Source organism: Pieris rapae, chromosome 24 (genome assembly GCF_905147795.1).
Source record: "Pieris rapae chromosome 24, ilPieRapa1.1, whole genome shotgun sequence".
NCBI classification, from domain to species: domain Eukaryota; kingdom Metazoa; phylum Arthropoda; class Insecta; order Lepidoptera; family Pieridae; genus Pieris; species Pieris rapae.
In genome coordinates this window covers 3,247,136-3,270,508 of record NC_059532.1, presented here as the reverse complement: position 1 = coordinate 3,270,508, position 23,373 = coordinate 3,247,136, and the positions used below count along the sequence as shown (strand labels likewise).

General features: G+C 31.4%; 3 protein-coding genes across 8 annotated transcripts; 1 reads left to right on the top strand and 2 right to left on the bottom strand.

The window, feature by feature from the left end:
• Window positions 1-155: 155 nt before the first annotated feature.
• On the bottom strand, window positions 156-19,165 carry LOC111001690. Of its 5 annotated transcripts, XM_045633767.1 has the most exons (9): window positions 19,035-19,165; window positions 18,776-18,964; window positions 18,539-18,685; window positions 18,323-18,431; window positions 8,703-8,738; window positions 3,474-3,655; window positions 2,480-2,723; window positions 1,139-1,287; window positions 156-561 (listed from the first exon to the last, which is right to left on the bottom strand). In XM_045633767.1, the coding sequence occupies exons 1-9, from the start codon at window positions 19,041-19,043 to the stop codon at window positions 193-195; spliced, it is 1,434 nt and encodes a 477-aa protein (XP_045489723.1). In that variant the 5' UTR covers window positions 19,044-19,165; the 3' UTR covers window positions 156-192. The 5 variants fall into 5 exon arrangements, with proteins under 5 accessions (XP_045489723.1, XP_045489724.1, XP_045489726.1 ...); XM_045633768.1 differs by lacking the exon at window positions 8,703-8,738; XM_045633770.1 differs by lacking the exons at window positions 18,323-18,431; window positions 18,539-18,685; window positions 18,776-18,964; window positions 19,035-19,165 and adding an exon at window positions 12,431-12,665.
• LOC123690372 (zinc finger BED domain-containing protein 4-like) lies at window positions 9,887-11,392 on the bottom strand. Its single transcript, XM_045633776.1, is given in 2 exon segments — window positions 9,887-10,848; window positions 10,851-11,392. Coding segments are annotated over 2 exon segments (1,074 nt in total). The 5' UTR covers window positions 11,230-11,392; the 3' UTR covers window positions 9,887-10,153.
• Window positions 19,166-20,172: 1,007 nt separating the features above from the next.
• Window positions 20,173-22,997, top strand: LOC111001688 (UPF0669 protein C6orf120 homolog). Of its 2 annotated transcripts, XM_045633777.1 has the most exons (5): window positions 20,173-20,247; window positions 20,589-20,857; window positions 21,243-21,334; window positions 21,522-21,638; window positions 22,444-22,997. In XM_045633777.1, exons 2-5 carry the CDS (start codon window positions 20,622-20,624, stop codon window positions 22,548-22,550), a joined length of 552 nt encoding a protein of 183 aa, XP_045489733.1. In that variant the 5' UTR covers window positions 20,173-20,247; window positions 20,589-20,621; the 3' UTR covers window positions 22,551-22,997. The 2 variants fall into 2 exon arrangements, with proteins under 2 accessions (XP_045489733.1, XP_022127369.2); XM_022271677.2 differs by lacking the exon at window positions 20,173-20,247 and having other exon boundaries at window positions 20,433-20,857.
• The last annotated feature ends 376 nt before the right edge of the window (window positions 22,998-23,373 follow it).

Sequence of the window (23,373 nt, the reverse complement as noted above, 5' to 3'; positions counted from 1 at the left end):
TTAGGACTAAAAAACTACAAATAGAAAAACAAATAGCCGTTTATGTATTTCTTCTTACGTTTTCGAAAATATTTTCGAAAAGAGTTTAACGATATGGACCACTGTTTTTAATTTGGATTAGTTACTTGTTGATGAGATAGTAATAATAAAAAACATTATGAAATAAAATTTATTCCCTTAAAAATATATTCTCTAACTCTCCATACACATAACTTGATTATCATCTACATTTGTAGTATCTAACTCTATGGTTCCGTTAATTGTCAAAACATTTTGTGCATTTTTCTGTAGAGCCTGTAACCGAGCTGTCATAATAAGATTGACAATGTTCATTTGAAGTTTCGCGCTAATTTTATTCTGTGGGACCGTTTTGAGTAAGCATGTGACGTATGTTCCGAAATTTTCGATTTCCCGCTCTTCGTTCTCCGTTAGGTTGATCTTGTAGGAGTATTCTTCGCGGTAGCTGATTCGTCGCTTGGGTCGTTTGGGGGTTCGCGTCTCTTGATTTGTTCCGAATTCGCTGGAGGTTGTTGTGTCTAACTTATCTTGATTTTCCTGATTCTGAAAAATGTAAAATATCTGTAAATTCTTGGTAGAAGCGAGCCTTCATTGGGGGCCATTCAATTATTAACAAAACAGATTTACTGCATTTTATCCCCCCTCTTTTCAGAAAAAGTAAGCAAAATTCTCAAAACTACATAAGTACACAATTTTTCTTTTTGTAGGTATCTTCGAAAACGCATTTCATTTTCAAGCATAGACAATGTGGAGGTAATCTTTAATATTATGTGTAAAGAAGTATTTAATTCTGTTGACATAATCACCAAAAAAGAGAATCAAAGACTCCCTCCTTTACGCTTACATAATACTTGAATGTCAACTATATTTCCAATAATATAAACTAAAAATACTCGCTATTTCCAAAAATATAAACTAAAAATAATCTGGATAAATTCCTTTAAGTTCTTTAAATAACACATAATAATTAATTACATTAAATAATCTTCATAAATAATATCTTTGGTTTAGTATTAACTTATTTACCTATAATATATGAACACATAGCATACAAAAATAAAATACATTTGACATAATGAACTAAAAAGAGGTTTTATATGTTCGCTTTAAATGCACTTACCTCTTGACCTATATCCGGTGGATCACTTTCTTTACTTCTTTCACCCACTTCGCTGTCTATATCTGGTGTTGTTTGTAAATTAATTTTAGTACTCATAATCATCGTCACAATTTCCATTTGTAATTTTGAACAGGCTGCCCTAGGTACACCTACAAATTTTTTTATTGGATTAAAACTGGTAAGAAAATCTTATTTACAGGTTTTTACATTGTTATATTTATTTTGTATTCCTACACCTAACTTAAATTATACATTACAATTATTATACTAAAGAATGAAATATAAAATCTTAATATATTATATAAATCTCCTGTCCTGATTTGTCCGCGATGGACTCCTAAACTACTTAACCGATTTTAAATTAAATTGGCACACCGTGAGCAGTCTGGTCCAACTTAAGAGATAGGATAGCTTAGATCTTTAATTATAGTCGCAATTTTATTTTATTGCAAATTATTTGTTTATTATTTGATACAATTCTAACAGATGGCGCTGTGTTTAAAAGTACCAACGTTTCACATAAGTTCTCCTACCGTTTCCCTTGAATAGTTTACTACTATGTAATTTAACAAAAACCTTAGCCACAGCAACGCTTGTCCGAGTCTGCTAGTATTTTAAAAAAAGATTCAAAGTTTACAAAATTCAGAAGGGAAAACTCAATAAAAATTAATAAATACTATTATAATAGGTGTGCTCCTGATGCAGGAGATTTAGTTATATGGATATTTTTAATTCTTTACTAAATGAAAATTGAACTTTAGTACTATTTTAATTTAACTAGTATTAAACTTGTTTTCATTATTTTTTTTAATATTTAATTTTTGGTGAATTCACAATGCCAATATTTCAAAAGAAATTTTTATACAAGAAGCTAAAAAGTATTACACTTGTGAATGATGTATGCTTAAAACAAACATTCAAATCAAATATCATATTTTATTTATGTAGGTAACATTTATGAATGTCAAAAGAAGAGAAATATATATTAAATGCTAATATATAATAATAATAATCTAATTTTATTATAATAATAATCTAATTTTACATTTACTGCCAGTTCTCAAATCAAGGGCATACAACGGAAGAGAAGAACTAGCAATAAACTTTCCGCCACTCTTTTTAAATCGCCAAGTTTTTTCTTTTACACAACATTTGTAAGGAGCTGCAACCATTACACCATGATCCATATGACATCTGGAGTAATAAAGAAAAAAAACAATAAAAACAAAGATTTGTTTGACCTCTATCAGAAGGAGGCATTGGTGAAATAGGAGCACGCACTTACATACTAATTTAACAACACATAGAAACAACTAATATCAATTCAGAACACATACACACCTTTGAGTAATCCTGTGATATATTTTCCAAAATTTTCAATTTCCACATCATCCTTACATTGGCTTTTAATCGGTTCATTGTATTTTACGTCATCTCTTGTGCTGTAGCGTCTCTTAAAAGTTTTCTTGGCCTGGGGTTGCACTTCAAACAAAACTTTATCCTGATCCTCCTTTACCGCCTCTAATGGTTCTTCAAGGTAGATTACTTCTGTAAAATTTTCTTCATTGTCTTTGTACTCCAGATTCTGGAAAAGTGATATGTTACAGACACGTGAGCCAATTGGTATATTTTGAATGTGACAAAAGCCTGTATCTTACCTTTAAGTAAGATGCAGGCAATCCTGTCAAAAAAGAAAATCACATATTTTATCAGCATTAGACAGATTGTTACTCATGTTAAATTATAATATAGGTGATGAAGTGATATGATTACATGTAAAAAATTCTAGTGGAAAATAGTACGACATCTTACTATAAATCATTGTATTATTGGGATTCTACAGCCGTGATCTACTCTCTTAATATTTTTCACAATTTTTTTAAAAGTTGTGAAAAACTCTTACCACACTGATCACAACGAAGAAAAGACAAACAACATTAGCTAGTAACTCTAGCAACATTAGAAACAATGAATATACAAAATGAATAATGAATTAATTTAAATAAAACAAAATTGAGTCTTATTGTACGGTATCAATGATTCTATATCATAAATGTGCAGAAAGCACTTTTCTAGCAAGCCCTACTTAACTTGACTTAATTTTAAGAAGAGATTCTGGACTTGATTCTCTATGATTTTTTTTAATATCAGAAAACAAGAAACACTGATTATGTGTTTCCATGATTTTATCAACGAAAATGAGGAAGTAACTTTGCTAATTTGAACAAGTTTTAAATAACGTAAGCATCCAGTAAATGATTGATATTTTGGTGGATATCAAAGTCAATACTACATCTGACAGTAAGTTTAAGTGACATAAATTAAAATTAATCACCTCGGCGATTTTAGAATGTTTTTCTTTCAGATGTTTGTACAGTGTATCTGCATCCCGCCTAAGCCGTATATCACACATGGAGCATTTGGCCCTGTTATGAGGTTCCTTGTCAAAGAAACCCCACAGCTCGCTATCAGGATCCAATACAATTGATTCTTCATCTTCAGTTCCCGAGTTGGTTTCTGAAATTAACACATATCTTTGGTTTACTTGAGTACACAGTTAAATATAACTTCTTTAATACATATTATTTCTATATTTACTACAAAATTACATAAAGATCGGTTTTTACACTTTTAGTTTGATCATACAAACAGCAAATCGGAAATTCCTTCAATGACACAATTTAATACTCACACTACAGAGTGAATTTAAACTGTTTCTTATGAGTTTTATTAATATATTATATCAGAATATGTATGACAATTGACATGATATTGCTAAAGAGAATTAAAAAATATTCTTATCAAAGTAGCAAATTCAGTACCAAATTTTTAACACATATGCCTTGGCTCATAAATTGCAGTATTAATTCAAATGTAACGTGTATAACTTGCATATATGTACCTAATACTTTCATATATATCTAAATAAGTTTAAGTAGCAAACCATATTTAACCTTTCTTCGAAGCCTGAATTTCACCGATGTTTACAAGATCACTATGCTTATATTGTAAATGTTTCTTTAGATTTGTTATCGACGTTTTAAATGAGTATAGTTTTGAGCAGAAATGGCACCTCGCATCGGTTGAATTCGGTGTCTTATCAAAATAATTCCAAATTTCACTCGTCATTGATAAAATCACAAAATAACAGTGATTTCCTTAAAATATATAGCAACAGTTATTTAACAGCGCTAGAATGCACGACACGACCAAAATGGCCGCCACGAGTATTGACAAAATATAGAAAGCGACATAAGACATCTTTTCTTCTGTAAAGACTAGTCTAATAATATTGGAGAATGTTGTATAAATTTTATAGTTAGAATTTTTATTAGGTATCAGTTTTGCTATTTACCTACCATCCAAAAACTCTCCACATATTAAAGTTGTAGGTTTTTAATAAAAGTAAATATAGATATTCGGCTAGCATTCGAGAAGATAGGTATTGGCCGAATCCGAATACTATATTCATCACTATAACTTAAAATGTTAACATAAATATTTCGTAATCGGATTCAATGGTTCGTGAACTTACGACATGGAAGTATTTCATTGACGGAGTTTTGAATACTTTTAATTGCCACTTCTGCTCCATGTATCCTCATATATGCTTCATTATGTTTAGCCTTCAAATGTTTTGCCAAAGATGAAGTCGACGCTCTCTTCCCCGTACCGCCGCGAGATATGTGTATATTACAAATATTGCATTGAGCATAACGCGAATCATCCTTAACATCAAAATAAATCCAAACCGAGGATCGTTTTTTATTATTCATTAAAATTGAATTTTCTTTAGAAAAGTGTGAAAATAACAAGTATAAATAATTGCTTCTGTCGTGCAGACGATTTGTGAATCAGATAGTATTTATAGTTTATAGACCAATCAATTACACCGACTGATATTAAACGTGTTTAGTTATGACAGCCTGAAAGAGAAAGAACGCTTTGCAGAACGTAGACAAGCGCGCTCTAGCCGCAGTACGAACTACGAACAACCTTTTCGGCCGGAAATCTGACCTGATACCGAATAAACTATAATCTGTACAACACTACTTGTAGTATCTCATACTTTTAAGTGTTTAAAACTAGTATTATTAAAATTTCCAAAAATATATTTTAACTAAAACAGTTTAATGATATAAATAAAAACACTAGTTTTTTTTGGAGTCAAAAATACCTATTAGTTAGACTTTACAGGCATTTAAACTTAATATAAAATATCAAGTCCCGCTAACAGTAATTAATATTAAAATATATCTGTTCTAAATTGTAAATAATGTCATATGCCACTGAAATAGGCAGAAATAAGTTTAATGTTTTATATCTACAGGTACATATTATGTACAATGTTAGTGGGTTGAACAGATGTAGTAAACCTTTTTTAATTTTGATCTGTCTTATCCATAATATACACAGACATTGTATTTATTCGTAACTTATTACAGATCACGAAGAGGCAGCAATGGTGAAGGTGCTATTGGTACAAGTAGAGAGTAAGTGATGCGTGCACGGATGATGAATAAATAGGACCAACAACTTTTAAATGTAACTTGCGAAGATTGTGCTGCCAGCAGAGTTGGTGAAACTACTACACTACAGCATATACAATGTGGCTACATTGTTACCAATTTATGTAGCACTCTGTTAAAATTAAAAAAAAAACATTTACATTTTGTAAAAAAAACATTTATTCATGAAGGTTTAAAAAATAATTTAATATTATTTATTGAAATGAATTTCTTAACTTGTCCTCCATACAAAATTCTCCACTATTCAGACCTAGTTGCATTCCAAGTTTGTTTATAGTGACATATTACAAAGTAATATAGAGGATTAAAGTATTCATTAAGACAGACTTCAAGGCAAGACATTACTTTAATTTAATTAACTCAAATTGTAATTCTTTTTCAGAATCAAAATTGAAAAACTATTGATAATACATTAGTCCTATTATACTTAAAAATAAAAAAGGATTGCTATCCACAAACATTGATTAGTCTCCGATACATTGCAAAATAGAAATAAATATTATTCCAACATATATTTTATCTACCTTTTTTTAAAATTCATTATGGTCAACAATTTATGTTTTGAATGATAATTGCTTTAAAAGGGTGTAGTGAGAAATACAAAGCCCTAACTAACTGTTTGCAAGTAACGGTGAGATTGTAATATCTATAAGAAATTGGCAATATAATTTAACAAAACGCATTAAGTAATGTAAACAAAACATTTTCAATCTCTATCAATGTCAATGAATATTTTTGTAATGGACAAAGAATTGTTTTATCGTTTATAATTCGTTTTTAGGACAGTTATTTAGAATAAAATATTAATATACTAACCTAACCGAACTAGATAATAATTCGTTTTTTGGACGCTTAGATTCGTAAATACTCAGTATAATCAAATTCAAGGTATTGAATTGTAAACCCAACCCAAATCTCTTGCATTGCATATTGGTTAAGAGGTTCACCGTGTGGGTACTGGGTTAGGTACTTCATATTACCTTGTATGGATCAAACCATGAACTGACATACCTTTTATCCCTGGATACGCTTCTCGATGTTTTCGGTATATATGTTTCGTTAAATTTGATATAGATGAACGGTAACTAAAGCTTTCGTTGCAAAGTTTACACACCGCCCGTGAGTTACCAATATCATCAAAATACTTCCAGGCAACACTGCTTCTACGTTTATAAACATTACTCATTTTATATAAAAAAATACTAGTCGGCACTATCTTTCGAAGCCACGCTTATGATACTAGCTTAGCCTTGCGATTCCGCTAAAAACTTAAAAAGTATATTATGTTTGATGCAACGTAAGTACTCGAAGTGACGCATCAGTACAAATGTCAAATGCTGTTAACAAAAAATACCACAGCCTTTTAGCGTCAAGGACTGTATGGATCACAGAACATCAATGTCCTATCATACGGGCGCGGGCCGCAAGATTTAAACATATTTTCGTAATTTGTGTTATTTATTCCGGGTTATCTTGTGTTTCCTAATAAAGTAATACATTTATGTTTTGTTAAAAGGACCGCACTGCTAACTAGACTCAAGAAGAAACTGCCAAATTGATGATGCTTCTCAAGGATTACCCCAAAAAGAAAAGAAACCAATCACTCCAGTAATCTATCAAAAACAAATAAGAGAGCATGATTTGTCCAATTATGCTAAGGAAGAGCATCAAAAACATTTGCTGCACAAAGAAGCATAATGTGGTACGGGATTTTACTGTGGGGCTGCTGACATTGAATCCATTTTTATTTTTCAAAAGAGAGCAGTCAGAGCCATTTATAATCTATTACCTGCGTTGTTACGAATCTCCTAAACATCATTTCATTACTAGAAATTAAAGATGAATCATGAAATAGCTCAACAATCTTTCAGATTATCCAAAGTTCTAACATCATTTATGGGGTATATTGGGTTAAATAATACAATAAAATACCCTGTGACATATTAAAACTCAATGAATGAAAATTTACAATTGTAAATAATAATAATTTGTAAGTATATTACAAATTAGAGGATTATATTCAAGATAATAATGCTTGGAAACATGCTGGTCCTGCTCCATAGCACAATCATAGAGTACCTGTATAGTAATTTTATTTTGGGAGTACATGTTCTTCACATTAATTACTTAAGTTACATTATTTATTTAACTAATGTCTACAAATGTTGTCAATTTTATTTTAAAAGTGGAACTGTGGAGTTTCTTGTCCATTCTTCTCCATATGAAACTACCTTTTGGGAGTGGCAACTAGAATCATCTTTGTATATTATTTAACATTCAAAAGTGCAATTTTAGGTGGTTTAATTGGAATAAATGATTTGAAGCCCACCAATGCAACGGATGGAAGAAAGGCACAATAAATATTTGGAGCAGCAAGAAGAGTTGAATCAACTTGAGGTGAAATGCAAGAAACAATTGGTAGAAAATATTAAATTGCTGCTTTAGGGTTTCATGTAAATTTTGTAATGTTTTTAATAAAAAAGTTATAATTAAACAGTTTACTAATCTATTCACATGTTTTATTTATAATTCTTATAATAAACTAGGTTGATGCTAACTCTTAGATGTAATAGAAAGCCCTAAAGTCGCTAACTAATGTTAGTGTTAGTATTTGTAGTTAGAAGTTCATTGCAAGTATGTAGGTTTTTTAAACCATTTTTGTTAGTTATTAGTTAATAATATAGACATTTAAATACCATATTACCAATTTGACCATTAGTTACTGTAACCATGGCTAAAAAAATGCATTTTGCTGATTTTTTACAATATTTAACCAATACTTGAGTTAATATGGATCAAAAAATAGGCCCTAAATAAAAAAATGCCCCTGGAGTTGTATAAATAATACTATGAATATGAATAAAGTACTACCAGTGATTAGTAACGGAGGAGTTGCATGTCTATTATATCCAATAAATATTCTTTTTTAAAAAGTGTTTTGTTCTTCACTTATACCTATGGCGGAGAACCATTATTATGTACAAGTAATTAAAGCAATACTATATTTATTATTAAAAAGATAGGTACCTACATACCCTTCAAAGTTGTCCGTCGATTTTCTCCTTTTCTTTCTGGAATAATAATTTCAACTTTTAGCTAAGCAAAATGACAAAATTTAGCAAAATTCCAATAAATAAAATGTCTATCTATTGATGCATTACGATAAAATTCGCAACAAACAAAAAATAGCCCTCCATTTATGATGGTAGGTACTTCTTAGATAATATGTAAACATTTTTTTAAAACAACTAAACACAGGTACAGTGAAAACTCTATATAACGACTGTGCATTTTAAGGGGTTAGAAATGGCGTATGGAGATTGTCGTTAAATAGAGAGAAGAAAAAGCAGAATTATAAAAAGAAAGCTTCCCCACCTAGTTTACCATATTTGATATGATGACGTTGCTTAAATTTTTCGAGCCATCCCTCTGATGCTTTGAAAGAAGTTAAACCATGTTCTTTAGCAAAATTCTCTGCCTTAGCTTTTACGATCGGCCCAGAGATAGGCATATCATTTAGAAGTTGTCGGTGAAACCATGATATTAAAGCTTGATCCAAATTCTCGTATTTAGGTTTCTTTAATTTTTTGGAAGATTTCCCTTCGGCTTTAGCTTGAAGAATTTTTTCTTTGTTTTTCCATATTGTGGACACGGTAGAGCAACTAAATCCAAATCGTTTGGCAACATCACTTATCTTCTCTCCCGTTTCTATTGCGCGTATCAGTAAAACTTTTTCATTAATACACAGTGACTTTCTTTTACTAGCCATGTTTACAGTTGGTGAGCTACTGATAAAATTATAACGTAGGTATAAACATACCTATAGATAATCTATGGCTCCCTGTTCCTACTTATTAGTCATGGCTGTCACCAGCTACACGTGGAGCAACCCCAATTTGTAAACAAAAGAACGAATTTCTTAGAAAGTTCGTATGCATGATGCAGACAGTCGATTTTATTGCAGGCTAGGATAATGAAGCGACAAATAACTTACACGGGTGTGCGTTTTTTACTAACTTTAGCAACTTAAAAGTAAGGTTGTTGCGGATGCAAAAATTTCGACATCGCGGATGCAGATGCGGATGCTGATTTTAGAATTTAAAAACAATAATTATTTAAATTTTAATTGTTTAAATAAATACTAAATAGTTTCAGTAAATGATCAATTAATTTAATTGTAACTTCTTAATAAATAAGAAGATCTTATTTATTTAATCGTAGTTATCTTTAAAAAAAAGTACACAAGTGTTTAGTTTTACATAAGAACAACAGAATTATAAGCTTCGAGTTTCGTAATAAAAATTTGCTCGCTGGGAACACTGGCTGGTGAAGGTGACAAATATCTTCGTGCTAAATTGGAAAGAATTTTAAATTCACAACGGTTAACTTTCCACCAATTCAGAGGATTCTCATCTAACTCCAGTCTTTTTTTGGTACGATAAATAACAAATTCTTTGCGGAGAAGAGCATCAGGGCGGTCCGGTTCTCATTCACCTTCATCTTCTCTCGATGAATCCAACATCATGGCAAGATCGCTTTTCAAGCAGGTCTTCTTACCCGCACTGGAAGTTCCTGGTTCGTGATCGAGAGAATCTCCCATTTCCAGTCTTTTTGTTTTTTCCAACGGCGACATATGAGAATTCGTGAGGACAGGGTAATTTGCCATCTTTAATATTTTGTCTTTTATTTTTTCTTCGGTGACTGGTTTAAAAAATTTGTGCTTATATCGTGGATCTAAATATGTGGAAATTGCATATAAGTTGTTTTCTTCCAAAGAAGATAATTTCACTGTAAATTGTGACTTCAGATTAGAGACTGCCAACCGAAAAGCATCACTTTCTCGTGGTTTTGTTAAATAGTCATCAAGTTTTTTCAAAAGCATATGTATGATAGGAATCACAGATGATATGAGTGCCTGAGAACTGCTCATTTCACGAGTAGCTTCTACAAACGGTTTTAAAACTTCAAGACAGTATTCTATTATTTTCCACTCTTCAGGCAAAATTGATTCAATGTTATTGTCATTGGCATAAAGACTTAACGCATCTTTTGTCTTCAAAAAACGCTCAAACATGTAGAACGTGCTATTCCAGCGCGTCACACAATCCTGGAATACTTTAAGATGCGGCTGGTTAAGTCTGTCCTGAATTTTTTTAAGTTGCTTTTGAGCAATGGTAGGTTAAAATGAGTAGTAATTTTCTTACATTTTTGTTTGACGTTTTCTATGCTTTTCTGCGATTGTAAACCATGCCGAATAACAATTTGCAACTTGTGAACAGTACAATCCAAATCATTTAGCAATGCTAATCGCATTCCTCTTTTCATGTTAGAGCCTTCATCTCGTATCATTCAATAAACTTTCTCATTTGAAATATTCCATTCAGCCAGCATGGTGTTAAATTTTTCGGCCATAATATCGCCAGTATTAAGTGACGGTCGTCAAGTCTCGCACTTTCATACAATTGACGTCCGTTCAAAGTTTTCTGATACTCCGTGGCAAGTTAGGCTAAGCAAAGAACCACCTGAGCTGGGATCTGTCCAAATATCAGTAGTGAACGACATGTAATCATACTCTTCAATTAGTTCTTAAACTTTTCCAGCAAGTTTTATATATTTATCATTGCACTCGAAATCAGTAAAAAATTTCGTCCTCTAAAATTATATTTCGGTGCTAACTCTTGAATGTGACGGCGAAATCCGAGTCTTTCCACAAAGTTAAAAGGTAAATTTGTGGAAGGAGGAGCAGCCCCCACCCGCTGTACCAAAGGACAGACCTGCCTTTGATGTTCAAAAGCCGAATTATTATCTAGTTCGGTTAGGTTAGCATATTAATATTTAATTTAAATAACTGTTCGAAAAACAAATTATTATCTAGTTCAGTTAGGTTAAGTTAGTATATTAATATTTAATTTAAATAATAATGGAAAGTGGAAGATTTTCATCGAATATTTAAGTCGCGCTCTAAATTCGACTTTTAAAAATCGATATTTCTAACATCCCTATTCATTTTTTAAACGCAATCAGCCATTTCGAATTTGGATTTTGCCAGAAGAGTGTGTTAGTGTTACAGTACGGATTAACCGTTAAAAAGCCGCTACTTTTTACATTTCTTTTGTTTTTTCGTGAATGTGGGTTATTTTATTTGCATTTTTTTGAAACTTGGTGAACTATGTTTGGTAAATGACCGGCTTATGTGGATGACTTTGAGGACGATGGGTCCGGTTAATGTTAGGTAATATGTTTTGGTTTTTATTTTTTTATTGAAATAACTGTTTCTGGTGCTTGAAATTAGTTGGGGGTGATAAGTATACCCTCCACCCTACCTCCCCCCTCTCCCTCTGACTTCAAAATCGAGTTATTGTATTGTAAACTTTACCCCTAAATTTAATAAGTGTTAAAAGGGTTTAATTTGCTAACAAAACAGTTACAATTCAAACAAGACTTAAGTATTTAATTTCAAACACAATTCGGAACTAACTATGGATTCTTGTTAAGCTAAAAGGATTAAGAAGTGAATATTTTCGTAAACAATATTTTTAAATTTTAAATTAAATATAGAAAGTAACAAAATCATAAGACCAATAACAATACTAATTTAACAAAACTAGTTAGGAACGGCTATAGATATTGGCCCTTTTGGCACCAATTATAATTATCATGATTTGAAATGAAAACAGTAAATTAGTAATAAAATTAAATCAATTTATCTAACCGTAACTAAATTTGTAAGACATAATTTTAAAGCCGATATTCCGATACATACCTGGTTCATCGTTTCTTCTTTTCAATTCCTTTTCTTCATTCGCACATTGGAATAAACAAAACTGCACTGGGTGTATTGATTTGAGATGATTTTTCAAAGAAGTAGTAGTGCGTCCCTTCCGCGAATAACTTTTATTACATATATTACACTCCGCCTTCTCCGAATTATTTTTGTCTATTGTAAAATAAGTCCAGATACTGCTTTTTATTCGTGGCGACATTTTACTTAATATTTTCATAAAAAAAATATATAATATTTATATAAAAAACTATGAATGCACGTCATAAACACTCACTGTAACTTTAATTTATTGACAATGAGTAAAAACACAACAAACCAAACCTGTGGGATCTTGATTGTTACGAAAACAAATGTGCGCCTTCCTATTAGTCAGTTACCGAATGAAAATAGCAATTACCGAAACAAACGCGAAAGCGAAACACGTGCCACTCTGGCTCCGCCCACTTTCTTTACAAGTAATTACTTGTTAATATGAATCTGCATCCGCGAAAACTCCGCATTGATTGATGCGGATGTAAATGCGGAATAAATGCGAATGCTCCGCATTTGCGGATGCAAATATTCGTAACGACCCTACGTCTTAAAAAGTTAAAAGGTAAAGTAAAGTGGGTGTAGTGGTTTGCCAAATTGTCGCTTGGTAAAACTGCCACTTCTACTATAATCCGTATGCGTCTGGGACATAACAGCCTTCCAGTTCATTTGCACAAACTCGGTATCGTAACTAGTACCGCTTGTGAGTGTGGCGAGAGCTATTCTGACTTGAATCATGTTTTCTTTTCTTGTCCTAAGTATGACCATTCTTCCTTATATACTTCTTTAGTTTCTCTGTCCGCTCCCCTTCCTACCAATATTTATTTACTTCTTCGAGATTTAAATCCCCTTGTATATAGTATTATAAGTATGTTTATTGTAAATAATAACATTAAACTATAATTTTGATTTTTTTCCATTATTAATTATTCTGATTTTTTGTAAATTTATGCGCTTTCAATTATTTATGTTATGTCGCGATTGGTTTCCTTAGTTTTTTCATTATGCATAAACTGTAAATAATTAAAACAACGAATTATAAAAATCCCATACTTGACGCTGGCTAATGCACAAACAGTGTTAGAGCCAAAGGGGAAAAAAAAAAAAAAAAAGTAGGTGTAAATTGTAATGCTATGTAGAGTGTATAATTGTATGGAAGACAAGCTTAACCAAACAAAGCCAATTGATTTCGACGTTTTACAGACTTCTTTGTTAAATTGTGGTACGGGGTAACATGGAGTTTACACTGTACTTGGATCAATTTCTAATCAAATAATATTTCGGACCAGCACCGGCTGATAACCTTGTGACCGCTGCTCACATAATAATATTCTAGAGCAGGAGTTTCGTGATTTTAAACATAGCATAAATAGTAAAGAAACCTTGGAATGACTCCTTTTGCGCCTCTGATATTGTACCGAGAAAAATGTCCTTGTGTTTCCTCCGCAAATGAGCCTTTAAATTACCCGTGGTTCCACTAAAGCTGTATATTTCACAACATATATGACACTGCCTTTTTTTCACGGTTATGTATGATTTCGAAATAATCCCACACCACATTGGGTACCCTTCGTGGCATTTTAGAACACTTACCCGCCAAACTATAAACAAATAATACTTTGGCTCATTAAAAATTAATAATAAAGTAAAATAAGAAATTTATTTAGTCATTGGTGCAAAATAAATCTTTTATTTTTAATAATTATTGAGGAAACAAGACTTGTTCCTTTAACATATTGTGATTATATAGAAACTAACTCCCAAAATTATAATTTCATCAGACAGACATATATACAATGAATGTTCAGTTACTTTAATTATAATAAACTTTCTGTCCCTAGCTGTTTCGCTCACTTGAATTAAAACCCACTCTGCACATAATAAACATGCAAGGTGAGCCGGTAATTTTTGTGTTGCATTGTTATTTTGAAACTAATAAAAACACTGATATTGGTACAGACATTGAGCCATGTCATGTCATTGGCATATCTATTCTTTAATTATTTATTTATTTGATGACCATTGACATGGTTATGGTTAATGGTACATGAAATTTAAATAAGGACCTGTTTTGCTACTATGAAATAAAATGTAATTTGTTTTTTATAGAACAGGGGGCAAATGGGCAGGAGGCTCACCTGATGTTAAGTTATACCGCCGCCCATGGACACTCTCAATGCCAGAGGGCTCGCGAGTGCGTTGCCGGCCTTTTAAGAATTGTATATTGAAATACATTTTTTTATGTTACTTTTAATTTTATCAAAAGCTTTGGCAATGGTTTGTTGACTGTGAACTTCTTGGTTTGAATCAGTAGAATAGTAATATTAATAGAATCAGTTCAATTTTATGTTGAAAATTATTTATATTTTTGTAATAAAAATTATTGCAATAAACCAATTTTAATTACCCTGCTGGTATGGTTTATTGTATAATTTAGAAATATATAAATAACTATTATCTTAACAACATGTAGACAATATTTCTTAATATTACTTTAGTTAGTTCTTTGATCTACACTCGTTTTTTTTGAAAAAGATAATATACTCATAAAAAACATAAGCTGTATGGGCAGTTTCTGTGTTAAAACAAATACTGATGTGTCTCATGTGTTTCAGTATAATTATTATTAAACTTACTTAGATAACAAACAGAATAAAATATATCCGGATGGGTTAACATTGATAAAGCAAACTCCCTATTAATTGCTGGTAAGGATACTGCATAGAATAAATTTACCTCCATCTGTGTACTGATTGGTTTAGAATTCTTCATATTAAATTTTTTAAACAAATGATCTACAAATTGTTCTTGGTCTACAAAAATCTCATCTTTATTGAATCTATATCCAAAAGATTATAAACAATGCCCTAGCTGATTGTTTCCTTACATAGATTGTCCTATTTAGTTTCAACACTCTGTTCTTCCTATCACAACATTCAAAATTCTCAGGTAAATACATTTATACATCTTCATTTAAAAATGTTGTGTTAAATCAAGGTGAGTTATATTTAGGTTATATTTAACACTCAATGCAAACAATAGTATTATTGTTAAGTGACGAACCACTGGAGAAAAAAGTTTCTGTATAGTCTGTTCCTGCTTTCTGTGTAAAACCTTTAGCAACTAACCGAGCAAGAAAAAAGTGGACAGTGATGATAACATAAGATAATGTTATCATCACTGTCCACTTTTTTCTTTAACACCCACTTACACTTAACCACTGTAGCTTGCTTTGGCCTGCCCACCACTACCCAAGCTTCATTTTCTCTAAATCATTTCAATTCCTCCTGCATAGCTACGTAGTATTGTATATAGTATAGTACTACATAGTACACGATTCCTTTAATTTACAATTTTGGAAAAAGTAAATTAATACCAAATTGATTATCCTAAAAATCTGGTCTATTTTATATAAAAATAACAATGTTGTATAAGAGAAGAGAAAGAGAGATAAAAATTCAACCGTTTTAAAAACTATATTAAACTGTAGTTTTTTGAAAATCTCCAATTATACTTATTGATTTATTATAGATATTACTTTTAAAATAAGTAAATTAATAATACATTTTCTGACGATCGCTACATTGTATAATATTATCATATCTTTAGTGAAACCTTTGTGGATACATCCAAAGTGTTTGTTTTATGTTTTATTTTCAATGTTATGTTTATGTTTCATTTTGTAGTATTGTAAAGATGTATCTGTTTTGTTTCCAAATAAATAAATATTCAATAACAAGGTTATATCGACTTGTGCTGATCTAACCTTCGGATTTGAATAATCTTAAGTGAATAATAAATATAATTAAATTATAGGCGTCATTTTTGTTGCCCTAAACTTGGTATAACTTCGATATAAGAATAATACTATCAACTATTTATAATATTTCAACCGTTCGCGGCGCGGCGCGGAACTAACATCGACAAGGAGTATATCAAATCACAGGTTTAAAACCTGTGATTTGATATACTCTACTCACTAGGTTTCCCTTGAGACTTGTAAACACTAAGTCCCACATTTGAGTACTAAGGCGTTTAACGAAACCGTTGCAAAGTGCTAAATGAATCGGCACACTACTTACTGCAGCTATTTCAATCCACAACACGAAATACTCTGAAGCGGAAGACGCGTTCTTTTACACATGCGTGAGTGAAACCCTTGCAGCCTAAATAAATTTCTACCTTATGCGTAATACATATGTAGTTTACTTATGCAATTTCATAAAATATATTCAATTATAATTTTTTAAATACTTTTTTCGTTTTAACAATAATTTGAAAGATTAGGTAATAGCCCCGCACGATGATATTGCGATGGAACCTTGTCACAATAACAGCTGCGTGACGTCATCTATCGCAGAAAAGTACAGACAGAAAAAAAAATACATTAATTTATTTGCAGGTGTGTCAATCTCTATCGGTAATCTTCTTTTCGTGTGAGGTGTTGCCACTGGTGAAAGGAGTTTATAATATAGGGTTATTGCTTATATTAATTATATTGCTTACATATATAATAATAATAAATAAAGTCAGTAAGGTGGACACCGCCCGCCAGTCGCAATATTAAAGCGCGGCTTGATCTTGCGAACAGTACTGACAGGTGTCGCGTCGACTACGTCGATTGCCGCCAATCGCAATATCAACTTGCGGGGCTAATACAATAATATATCGAGTTAACTTATAACAATATGGCAATGTAGTAGTTTGACAACTCTTGTTTTGACTTATGTTAGTAATTTTGATATGGCGTATTTTTTATTTTAGATATAATTATTAATATAAAATCTGCCTATTCTGAACACATTTAAAATTCCTATATTGTATTTTTTTAATCTATGCTTTATAAAAAGGTCTTTATTTATATTAGTTTCGACGTTAAATTTTCTGTGCTTTGTGGACCAATAGCATATACTAAGAGTACTTAACTAATAACTAATTCCTATATTTTGGTCACACAGTCACATTTTACTAAATACTCGTGGAACTAGTATTTGTAACTAGTTCTTTTAAGTACCTGTACTCCTAAGACTAGGTCTGTCTTTAACCAAGTACGACTCACCTATTGAATGCACTTGAATATTATCTAAAAGTTTGATACAACCATAAAAAGAGCTAAAGCTCTTATTGCTCAATTACCGTACACAAAAGAACAATAGTCGGCGTTTGTCGCAAAGAATTTCGTCAAACACTAACAAAATATTGATATGGTATAACCAGACATAAGACACAGACTGTCTTAGGAACCTTATTGACACTAACCAAAAACAAGACCTAGCTGTATGGTCTATGGACTAGTCCTATGCCTTTCCCATTAGGGATAAATTACTACATACCATTATTGGCACCATTGACATTTTTGATTTGACAAATAATATAAGAAGCAGGGAACTAACTAGATATGCAAGTTGCAAATGCATTGTAGTTTTATGATATTAATGTAACCTTCATTATTATAATAAATTACATTTAAATTATACTAAATTAAATTTTTCTTAACAATTTAAAACTTTGTTATTGCCTTGGCTTTTTAATATTGGGTAATATTTGTCACCCCAAATCAATAGTATGACTATCAAAGCAAAGGTGGAGACTATTGACTAAGGTATAATATAATCCCGTACTTTATGTAATCCTATTGTTATTTATATTTCTCTTTTATACTTAAATTACTTAACAGCCTACTTAAAGCCTGTTGCACTCATCTTTTATGTCCATTTCCAATATTTTGTTATCTTGTATGTAAGAAAGTAGGTATAATTAATTACTATTTAATATATATAATAATGATTTAAAATTTAACAACTATTTTGTTATCAGAATCAAAATATAAAGATTACATACTTTTACTGTTGCACCACTCTTCTAAAGTGTTGAAAACTTCAGTAGATTCAAAATCCATTTGTGGCTCTGAAGCACAATCAGATGCATAATCCGTGTCTTGTTTGGTTGCCTGAGTATATATAAAATATATATAAATAAAAAAATGTATTGCAAAAAATTTCATGAATTAATTAATGTACTTATAAAAATATTGTAAACAAAGAGTTGATGAATTACCATCAGTGGATCTACTCCGGAAAATTCAAGAAGAATCTCTTCTAACTTTGATAGTGGTGCAGGGATATGTTTACCACCAGTTCCCTCCAAGTACTTTTTTATTCGGAGTGCTTTGGATTTGGTGTCTGACCGCCAGTCCAGCCAGCACTATAACAAGAAGGGTTGGTTTGTTTACTTATGGTTTTAATATGCTTATAAAATAAACTTTTTCAATAGAATAACAAAGTTACAACATACTTTCCACCATTTTTCTGGGGTTTTGGTGGCTCCGGACTCCAATGCATTCAGATGCCGGGCCAACTCTTTTATTAATTCGTCTTTCTTTCGCGCATTTTCAGCACCTGGAACGCGACCTTGTGAAACGTCCGGGTGGTCCATCATAAATTCTAGCAATACTTTTCTTTGCTCTTGTGTTACCCTAGTTTTCTAAAAAGTAGAACCTAATTAATGTAATTAATAAAAACAGTCAGTAACAGAAAGATTGGACGACACCTACCTTATTCATTTTGAAAAACTATACTGTAAGAATACAGGAATAAAAAATAATTTTAAATTGTTACACTGTTTTCAAAATAGTAAATACTTGGCACAGATTTTAAGATATCATTAGTATATGAGTTAAAACGTCACATAGGCTGACAGTGACATTTAAATCGTCGAATTTAACATGACACCAAAAACATTTTTTTATCCCAAGAATAGAATCGGTGTTGCAAACTTTCAAATACGAAAATTGGCTATACGACTAAAAATCCCGTATTTCGTGAATATTTCACCTAACAGATATAATATATAATATAATATTCTATTTATTTTTAACAGTTTATACAATTTTCTTAACCCACAAAGTAATAAAAATAATTAAAAATAAAATAAAAAGAAATTAAATAGTTTGGTCCCCGTGGCAGTGCACCTTTGACGCTGGCAGCATTTCCTCGCTGTATTGTAATACATACTTAATACCATACCACCTCTGAGGTCACCGATATTATCAACTAGGTGCCAATATAAATCTTTAATAAGCGCCTGTGCACTTGAACCCCACGGCCTATTCCTATTGGAATATATAATATTATTTGACACTTCGCTACAGAAACTAAAACCATTCTTTTCTTGGCATCTAAATACTTCAATGGGAGTGTTGGTGTTGGAGTGTATCACAAACAGTACAACATAGTTCAGAAAATTAAATTACCTCCAGAATCATCTATCTTTACCGGTGAATGTTTTGGACTTCTAAAGGCTCTTGAATATGTGTTATGTTTAAAACTCAAAAAATTTTTTGCCATGATCTTGCTGTTTTGCCCGGCATATATCTCCACAAATCGTGGCACATGTGTTGGGAAGAGAACGGCCGGAGTAAGGGTCGTTTCTTGTATGCTATAGGTACAGTCTCCCGTTCCCATGAACCCGTGGTTTGCCAAATTGTCGCTTGGTAAAACTGCCACTTCTGCTATAATCCGTATGCGTCAGGGACATAACAGCCTTCCAATTCATTTGCACAAACTCGGTATCGTAACTAGTATCGCATGTGAGTGTGGCGAGAGCTATTCTGACTTGAATCATGTTTTCTTTTCTTGTCCTAAGTATGACCATTCTTCCTTACTTAAACTAAACTAAAACTTCTTTAGTTTCTCTGTCCATTCCCCTCCCTACCAATATTTATTTACTTCTTCGAGATTTAAATCTCCTTGTTTATAGTATTAAAAGTATGTTTATTGTAAATAATAACATTAAACTATAATTTTGATTTTTTTATTCCATTATTAATTATTCTGATTTTTTTGTAAATTTAATGCGCTTTCAATTATTTATGTTATGTAGCGATTGGTTTCCTTAGTTTTTTATTATGCATAAACTGTGAATAATTAAAACAACGAATTATTAAAATCCCATACTTGACGCTGGCTAATGCACAAACCGTGTTAGAGCAAAAAAAAAATCAAATTGAATAATTCGTTTCACCGTTCACGACTCACGTTTGTGGATTGGAGAATGGAGAGTGCTCAATTTACAAGCGAACCGAAGATTCATGCTTTTTCCATTGCAGGCTGCAATTTGCAAAGTTCAAACTGCAACAAATATGATCCGTGAAATAATATTCGTGTTACTTGCGATAATCACTGCTTCGAGTATGTGGTCATTATTGAGCAATGTTTTTCATATGGCATTTATCGATAACATGCTGTTAGATACAGTTATTGGGGTTGTGGGTGCTGGTAACTTCTCCTATTGGCAACTGGGGCATAGTGGGCCTCTACGAGTTGAATTAACTTCTCTCAGTGGGGATGCTGATCTTTATGTAGCTGATAATTTAAGGCAAGAGATCTATAATCTACTTAATATTATAATACAAATATATTTGTTATGAGTTATTAGAATACAAGCATTGTTTTATAATGTTTCAACCAAACTGCATAATTGTTGATTACTGTGTGTTACAAACTCTTTAATTTAGTACAGCTAGTGAAAAAAATCACTGATGAATGAAAGTCATTAAAGGTTTATTAGGCCTTATATAGGTACAGTTTTAAATTATACACACTAGAAGTTGATTGTTATTTTAATTATAGTTTATACTTTCCTATATGAATGTTATAGAAATATTTATTTTTTTAAATTAACACTGTCTTATGATGTTTGAGTTGAAACAATTAGGTTGTAAGTTTAAATTCTGGTTTATAATAAATTAAACCATTTTCAGACCAAGCTATGAATTTGGTAAACATAACTTCAGCTCTATAAGCTTTGGTGTTGATATTGTCAAAATTCCTGCAGATTTCCCAAGACCCATTGGTAAGTAGATTTATCTAATAAAACTAGTTACATTATACAGTATATTCAGAAATCATAATGTGCAAATGTGTTTGTATTACTACAAAGTCAATGTAATTATTAAAATATAGATTTTTTCGGTTGCAAAATTGATAGTTTTTTATAGGGTGGTACTATGGCAGAGAAGTAAAAAAAAACACTTTTGCAGGTATAGGTGTATATGGACATGGAGCCCACCCAGTATCAACATACAGCATCAATGTTTTTCAAGAAGATGGAGATGCCAATGTGATAAGATTTAATAATGTCAAAATGGAATCAATGGGTAGGTGTATCTATTTTTACACACTTCAGTTCATTTTGGGGACACCGGGACTTGTAATTAGAAAGGGGACAGTCCCATTCAAAACAGGATGTCTGGTCACATTATTCATGACCAACATTTTATTTGATACTATGTCAATACTTTACTTTAGATATTTATCTTTGATTGGTGCATGTAAAAACAGTACTATTTTTTTATTCTAGCTAAGTACGTGTAAATCAAATCAAATCAAAATCAAAATTTATTTATTCATGTAGGTAACAATGTACACTTATGAACGTCAAAAAAAAAGAAATATTAAATGAATTTAATTTTACATTTACTGCCAGTTCTCAAATCAAGGGCATAGAACGGAAGAGAAGAACTGGCAATAAACTGTCCGCCACTCTTTTTAATCGCCAAGTTTTTTTTTACACAATGTATGTAAGGAGCTGCAACCACTACACCATGTTCCATATGACATACTGAGTAATAAAGAATAATAAAAATAATTAAAAATAAAGATTTGTCCTCTATAAAGTTCATATTTGCTACCAAATAGGTAACAAGTGGTGTGTAAATCTTTGGAATTAGCTGGTATACTTAAACAGTGTACAAATAACTTTCCAGTATTTTTTTTTTATAAAACAGGGGGCAAACGGGCAGGAGGCTCACCTGATGTTAAGTGATACCGCCGCCCATGAACACTCTTATTATTTATTATGTATTTATTTGATTCAAGTTTTATATAATAAATATGATAAAGCCTGCAATTATATTTACTGTACTACTAAGTATTCACTAAATACAACAATTTTTTTTGCAGTTACTAAACCAAAAGGAAAAATTACATCAACAAGAGTTGAAGAAAAACCACGCTTTTTTAAATTTCTAAATTTTTTAGATGTGGTTTTTGATACATTTGTATTGTGAAGGTGCCATCTTTAATTCAAATGTGAGGCAAATAGAATTTTGGTCATAGGTGTTGCCAGACCATATAATTGGATGCAAATTGTGTATAACAATCCAAGGTGGCTATGTATTTGGGGTCATATACCATAGACAAAAGTATTCAAATAGAAAATAATATATTATTTGTTATAGAATCATTCTCTATAGATTTATATATGTTGTGGATGAGAATTGAAATATATGAAATGTTCCCTATCTATGTTGATTTTGTTTGTTAAATGTTTTGTACGGTATAATATTTGTCACACCTGAGTAATAAAAATTATTCATCCATTAAAAATGTACCTTAATTAATATATATTATTTATGTAACAAATATAATATCATTTTAATTAAATTAATTTAATATAGTTTTGTCATTGTGAGAATCTAGTCTGAATTTGAGTTTAAATAAAAGTTTATCACATATTTTGTTTTTTATGTGTACAGTGATTGACATTGAGTTTCATGGTAAGATAAGTCAAGGCTTAATGTACAGCTTCTAGGTGTTAAATCTAAAACAATTTTGCGCGTTTGTTTCTCAATTTTAGGGTAAAATTACAATGACCGTGTTATAGTTGGCCTGGGGCCCTAACTAACCGTCGTGGTCTCTAACAGAATGACCAGCGCTGTGTGATACATCTGCTCCATAGAATTATGCTGAGTCAGGGCCAGTTACAATCATAACGCACACACATTACACACTCAAGTTGTATCTTATTCCTTTTTTTATACTATTATTATTTTGTGTGTTTCGTTACTTATAATTTTTTGTGTATGATTTATTTAAGTGTTGACCTAATGG

Excerpts from the sequence above, each read along its gene's own strand:
- LOC111001690 (XM_045633767.1), bottom strand. Across the intron at positions 18,686-18,775 it reads CCCCAGAAAAATGGTGGAAA|TGCTGGCTGGACTGGCGGTC; the intron begins GTATGTTGTAAC and ends TTCTTGTTATAG. Across the intron at positions 8,739-18,322 it reads AGAGTGGTGCAACAGTAAAA|AAAGAAAAGGAGAAAATCGA; the intron begins GTATGTAATCTT and ends TTATTATTCCAG.
- LOC111001688 (XM_022271677.2), top strand. The coding sequence starts at position 20,571 with ATGCTTTTTCCATTGCAGGCTGCAATTTGCAAAGTTCAAACTGCAACA. Across the intron at positions 20,858-21,242 it reads TATGTAGCTGATAATTTAAG|ACCAAGCTATGAATTTGGTA; the intron begins GCAAGAGATCTA and ends AACCATTTTCAG. Across the intron at positions 21,335-21,521 it reads AGATTTCCCAAGACCCATTG|GTATAGGTGTATATGGACAT; the intron begins GTAAGTAGATTT and ends ACACTTTTGCAG.